The 6,861-nt window shown below is 36.9% G+C and overlaps 1 protein-coding gene across 5 annotated transcripts in view; it reads right to left on the minus strand.

The window, feature by feature from the left end:
• Positions 1-6: 6 nt before the first annotated feature.
• LOC105557622 (flavin reductase (NADPH)) overlaps positions 7-6,861 on the minus strand; it is a 10,655-nt gene continuing 3,800 nt past the window's right edge. The window contains exons 2-7 of one of the 5 annotated variants that reach the window (XM_012004910.1): positions 5,926-6,003; positions 5,095-5,259; positions 4,905-4,994; positions 4,607-4,738; positions 4,356-4,528; positions 7-83 (exon numbers count right to left, since the gene is read on the minus strand). In XM_012004910.1, coding sequence (XP_011860300.1) covers positions 4,383-4,528; positions 4,607-4,738; positions 4,905-4,994; positions 5,095-5,259; positions 5,926-6,003 — 611 coding nt within the window. In that variant the 3' untranslated portion in view covers positions 7-83; positions 4,356-4,382. Of the gene's footprint in view, positions 84-3,668; positions 4,529-4,606; positions 4,739-4,904; positions 4,995-5,094; positions 5,260-5,664; positions 5,762-5,925; positions 6,004-6,058; positions 6,275-6,861 lie in introns of those variants that run through there. The other 4 variants (XM_012004911.1, XM_012004909.1, XM_012004912.1 and 1 more) reach the window with 4 other exon arrangements.

Raw genomic sequence — 6,861 nt, forward strand, 5'->3', positions numbered from 1 at the left:
GATCACATCAAATATACACTGATGATCTTTGGTCAAATTTCTATACATTACGGGCACTGCTTTGAATTCTAGAAAGAGAAACGCTGAAAATTCAAGCAAGAATGGACATTAGTACAAAAAAGTATAACATATCCGATAAAATGAAATATTAGAGGCAAGAAATTTCTAGATCTTTTTGAGCGATAGTTTAAAATTGTGCGCAATAATATATTTCTATTGTGCTAATTGGCGCATAAGATAAATGTCTAATAACTGAAAAAACCCAGTAATTGAAAAATTTATCATATATTTGCAATTATTAAGATATTTGTCAACAATAATAAAACAATAGCAAATCAAAAATTAAAAGTTAAGTGTTATGTATCAAAATAAGTAATAAAAACATACAATTTTATTAAAAATAATGACGAAAAAATTATTTATTACGGGTTTTATAGGAATAATTATATTATCATTCATCATACTACTTTCAATAAGACATAGTGTCTATGTTGAAAAGTTTGAAAAGTATTTATCTAAAAACTTTTACTGTATTTATCTAAAAATATTATGTGTTCTTATGATGGTAAGAAACTAAAAATTAAATTAAAAATTCTTTTTATTAAAAATTTGCATTGAAACAAAAAATTTTAATATTTAATTATTGTACAATCAAAATGTTAGATGCCGAGAAATTGAATGCGTATTCAGTTATTGGTTAACCCATGTTTGACACGTACGTCCATTTAAAATTATAATAACCCAGACAACACGCTTGTCAGAATGAAAACTTTAAGAGAACTTTTTCAAGAAAACATTTAGATATCTTGGAAATTATGTCAAAATGGTATCTGATAATCATCATTTACTAGAGGCATCTACTACGAGAGCTCTTTGAGATATCTCATTTGAGACATTTCTTAAAAATGTTATCTTTATGATATCATGCTACATGATATCAGTTTAAACTCTCATGAAAGACATCATTAATGTTGTCTGGTCTCTGAACCGTCCAAATGCGCATGCGATTCGCCACCGGGTGAATGTGCGCCAGCCGTGTGCTGAAGTTGCGTGGATGCATCAGTCGTCAAGGACCAATATGTTTTTGTCTTTTATTGATTATACGATTTGTCTCCGAGTTTGTCTTGAGAGAAGACGTGTTCCTTACTATAATAAATAATTTCCGTTCTGCTAATCCTCTCTCTCTCTCATTTATTCGCGGCGTGGAACGCGAGTGAGCGAAGCGTCGTACCGTCGGATACGCGAGTGCGCGGAGTGACGTCCCGACGGAGAGGCTGCGCGCCGACGGGGACATAACATTTGGGGGCTCGTCCGGGATAGAATGGCTACACGACCGAAGAGGCGGATTGTGGAGGTGCCAGAGCCGGATGCGGGAACGGCAGCCCTTCATGCGGTGCTCGAGGAGGTGCGTCGTCTGCGGGAGGAGCAGACGTGACAGGCTGCCGAGTTTTCAGAGAAGATTCGGCAACGAGACAGAAACATATTGGTCCTTGACGACCGATGCATCCACGCGCCGCAACTTCAGCCCACGGCTGGCGCGCATTCACCCCCTATACATATAACACGTGTGTTATGTAACAGTTATATTGTTGAGTAGGAAATTTTAACTTACAGTTATGTAACTGTACTTTGTGTTTGCTGGGCTCTAATCCCTATTTCATAACCCACACGCGCACGCGTATACGCACACGTATGCACAAAAAGAGTTTAACACTTTTGTAAGGAAAGAGGAAGAGCGCAATTAACATTTGGTTAAGCAGCGCCAAGATTTTTTAATAAACAATGATATATGTCATGAATCAGGATCGATATATAATGTATCCCATAATTAAGTTAGAACAGGCGATCTTTTAATAAAATATTTATTTGTATTAAGTTTATTTGCATTAAATTTTTATGGAATAAGTTAAAAATTTATCTCATTAATGTTATTATTTCCTTTATTTCTTCCGATAAAATTTTATGCTCGATTGTTTGGCTATAACATTTTAATATAAAAAATAATAAAGTACCCAGTTTGTATAACATAAATATTCAGTTTAGTTTAGTAGCGCCATTTGATATCATTATTTTTGTAGAGAAGATACTTTGGAGGGGGGACAAAGAAAATAAAAATTTTTTTTAAATAAAAGATATCCAAATAATTAAATTATATAATTCTTGATTGGATGACACTTATACTTGGCGTCTTTTTAAATCTTTTTTATTAATAAAGGTTATTTTTTAAGGTGATATCACGAATTTTGTAGTTACAATTACACTGATATTATTGAAACATCTTTTTTCCGTGTACATATGAACATTCGTATGACCATACATAAAGCATGCATGATTTCATTTCTACTCGGGAGTATATATCCATAAATTAGTTATATAAAGGGAATCTTAAATGGATGTCCACTGGACGTCCGTTTATGCATATCCAATGTATATCTTTGTATAGATGCACAATGGACGATCTTATTATGTCCATGGACGTATGGTAGTAAAATGAACGTAAAACATACGTCCATTAGATGTACGGTGCTATTTGGGGATTGAGTGCACTTATTGTTAGATGTTCGTTGGATATGCCGTTGTTGAGATCCGAAAATCTGTGGGCCTGTCACCTCGCGTACTCGCGTAATAAACTACTACACAGTTGGTCTCGCGCGCGCGGTCCTAGCTAGCTTATATTATATTTGGCGCGAGACACTACCATGTCTCGTGATACCGTTTCAGTCAGGAGACTGTTTTGCGCGCCCTTACGCCCATTTTTCATTTTGGAACTATTTTACAATGCACCTTCTGACACCCACAGCGGAAAAATTTTCTATAAATAACTACAAAAAAATTGACTTAAAATAGAAATTTGTAGAAATTTTTATATCTTCGTTTGAAACATTTATTTTTTTGTAAAAATATCTACGAAATAGTACCACAATGTTCTAAAATCAAGAAATTATTACAAGTAGTATTTCATGAAAATGTATAATTTTGTAAAAATTAGTACAAAGCTTTCCTAGTTTTAAAATTTTCAGAAACAATAAAATCTTAAAGAATTAAAACATCTGCCTACTTGTACAATATTACAAAAATTAACAAAAATGTTCCAATTCTAGCATTTTTATGTTGATTTTTATAACACTTTTTTCAATTTACGGAGAATTTCTTAGATTCTGGCAGTTATATGTATTTAATTATTTTGTAGAATTTTGTAGAATTATTTCCGGCAGAGACTGCCGATAAAGTCTCCACTTTATGCGTGTTCATGCTATGCCTAATTTTAAAGATTGAAACGGCGACTTTTATTCGGCGTTTTTTGGGTCATTCGTCCACTTTTAGTCGACTTTTGTCTTTAAAAAAGTCGACTTTACGCCACATCATATTATGATACGTACTATAAAAGGTTTTATATGAATATTCTCAGTATATTATGGGTTTGTTTTCTGTTCCTGCACTGGTAAACTAGTGCAGTAAGCTATAATGAAAAAAAGTATGCTTGTCTTACTCTAATTTATTACACTAGTTCACCAGTGCAGGAACAGAAAACAAACCCTAGCTATGTATGATCACAGTACATTCAGTATGAGTATAGAATATTCATATGATATCATGTGCGACTTTTCATCAACTGTACTGTTAGGGTAATGTCTATCCAGACAAACTTGCACAAATACATAAGCATATGCATAAACAAATTGATTGGTTTATTTCCTTGTGCATGCACTTGAGGCCCAATGGGCCATCGCACACAAATTGCATAGCTGTATTATGCAGAGCATAAAAACCGTTCAAACTAATGATCATCGAGCATTGAGTCGCCATATTGATTTACATAACATGCTCATTGATCTAGACTCTTATGCGATTATCCATTAATGAAGAACTTGAGTCTGTCACTTAGGAAATCATATTCATTAGTACATATCGATTGTCTTGTGCTACCGGGACATGAAATCATTCTCGATTGAACATGTATTTAATTTTCCAGCCCGAGCGACGCGAAGCACTGGACACATAAAATTCTATTCTTATTTACAAGTTGTAAAATAGAGCGCCACACTTATTTTTCGAGCTTTACAGTAGCTATTTTTATAATTGTGGATGGATCAGCAAGCGCGGATTCGTACTCAGCTTCTTAGTATAATTTCCCTCACCAGAGAAAACACCTGTATTTATTTCGAACATTATTCTTTTCTCGTCCCTTATATTCCAGCGACAGAACACAATGCGTTTGACAAGTTTCTATCCATCCAACTCATGCAATTCGAGTGAATTCTACAAATGCTAAACTTATCGAACATGATATAACAGATGTTTACATAAATATATACATATATTTATATTTCCACTAAAAAATACATGCTTCTTACTTATATATCTCTACATTCCTTCTCGCATCATGATGTATTTGCGATGCCGCAGACCTTTTGGTGATAATTCGGATTCTCGAGGCACTCGACGAGAAACGCGCCCAAGTTGTGTTTGGAGATTGCTCGGCCGGGTGAAGAATCGAAGGTGACGGTGTACTTGGACTTTGGTGTCTCTAAAGAGAAATAACATTCGTTAGAATCCTCCGCGAGAACAATCATGTGCCTCGTCATTTCATATTATCCAGACGTACCTGCAATATGTGGTGGCAATATCGCCACCCACTTCAAGCCACTCGATTTGATCATATCAAACATGCGCTGGTGATCTTCAGTCACATCTCTAAACATAGCGGGCACTGCTTCAAGTTTAAGGAACAGAAACGCTGAAAATTCAAACAAGAACGAACGTTAGTACAGAAAAGTATCGCACGTACGATAAAGCTGAATATTTAGACGCAACAAGTTTCTAGATCTTTTTAAGCGATTATATTTCTATTATGCTAATTGGCGCATATTCAGCAGCTTTGCTCTCATAATATTATATCTCACTTGATAAGCATACGGAGACCAGCTCGACATTATGCGCTTTCATGGCATCTATTATATTCTTCATGCCTTGAGATAGGACGGTAGTAGGGCCTTAAAAGTGTCAAGTGGATGAATGCAACATATCGTTATTGTAAAACAAAGAAAGATGTACATGTATATACAAAGTTCGTAAAATATATACGCTGCTTACCCAAGTCCTCCCTGGTGCCAAGTACTACCACGACCAAGTCTCTACCAGCCACCGCGTCTGCAACCTGTTTCGCGTCAGTGACATCTCCGACGACCGATTCAACCTTACTTTTAAGATCCTCGGGAATCTTGGCCTCATCTCTCACAAAGGCTCTCACCTCCAGGCCTAAACAATCGGAAAATATTGATATGACACTTGATCTAAGTAGATAAAAAGATAGCAAAAGATCATACACATACAAAATTACATAAAAAAATCACATTCCTAGTACAATTTAATTAACAAGATTATAAAATAGAAGAAAATGTTAGCTACATTTAGTTTAATGTTACTGTAGACTCTGTTCGTGAATTTGTTAGATATGTTGCATTATTTTGTTACACTTTCATTTTGTTTCTTTGAAAAGAGAACACAGGAAATTACTAACTATTCGCTAATTGTACAACTTATTTTGACGTACTACCCATACAGCACCGAAGCTTTCAGAAACATTGCAACATTGCAACAATGCTTTCTGAAATGTTTCTGAAAGCTTTGGTGCTGTATGGGTATCTTCATGTAGACACATACTCATCCTGTCTCGTGATTTTAACACATTTAAACGAGATACACTATTGTTATCGCACAGTTAATAAGACAAATCAATAATTACAGATCATCGAAATCTAAAGATAAATCCATGACTTGCAATTACATAAATTCTAAATTGTCGCGACCATTATGCATCATACAAATTGTCGTCACTTTGTTTGGCAACTAGGCTCGCTTTTCGTACAGCCAAAATGCTTGTAACTTTTTCTCCTTCCTTTTCTACCAATTATATGTACACGCATCCGCTTCGTTTAGAGCACGGAAGACGCGACGTGATGCAACCGCAGAGAGTCACCGCGACCGTCGCTGGCGACAATTCTGTGGAAGAGAAAAAGAACGGAGTGTAAGAAACAATTTGGAAAAAGAGAGTTACTGTTTTCCACGGCGGTTCTCAGGGAGCAGAGGCCGGTGTTGCCGGTGCCGCCGAATATTACGACTCGCTTTTTCATCTCGCTACCGAGCTATGATGCACGTTATCGCGGGGTACGTTCATTTATATCTGCCTTGCGTGAGGTGGATGACGAATCATTTTTTTTATAATTTTTTTACGAGCGTCGCAGAAAGAACCAACATCGTCACGCCTAGTGCAGATTGCGCGCAGCAAGCGGCAGGCGCCGAGCAGCAGCCAATCAACGAAGAGATATTTTCTACGCCACTGCTGACGCTTCCGAAAAATTCAACAGTGTCGGATTTTGGGCGAGCAACAAGGGGTGCTTTCCAGCTACAGAACACAGTCATACACTGTGTGACACAAAGGGTTTGTTTTCTGTTCTTGCACTGGTGAACTAGTGCAGTAAGCTAGAATGAGAAAAAATATGCTTGTCTTACTCCAATTTATTGCACTAGTTCACTATTGTAGGAACAGAAAACAAGCCTAAAGCCTAGTGCTGACTGCACGCAGCAAGCAGCAAGCGTCGAGCAGCAGCCAATCAACGAAGAGATATTTTCTACGCCACTGCTGACGCTTCCGCAAAATTCAGCAGTGTTGGATCCTCGCTGGGAGGTGGAGCGACGCGCGAGATAGGCTGATGGCAGACAGCCATCCGTAAGCGCTTACGGCTTAAGTTTTTCTCTGCCTTACCGTAAGTTTACGGCTTACGGAAGTCCGTAAGCGCTTACGGATGGTTGTCTGCCTTCAGCCATACTATGTTTATGTTTCGGGTCGCTCGTCGCTCG

The sequence above is a fragment of the Vollenhovia emeryi genome, unplaced genomic scaffold (genome assembly GCF_000949405.1).
Source record: "Vollenhovia emeryi isolate VEMERY1.0 unplaced genomic scaffold, V.emery_V1.0 DF939441.1, whole genome shotgun sequence".
Classification (NCBI taxonomy): Eukaryota; Metazoa; Arthropoda; class Insecta; order Hymenoptera; family Formicidae; genus Vollenhovia; species Vollenhovia emeryi.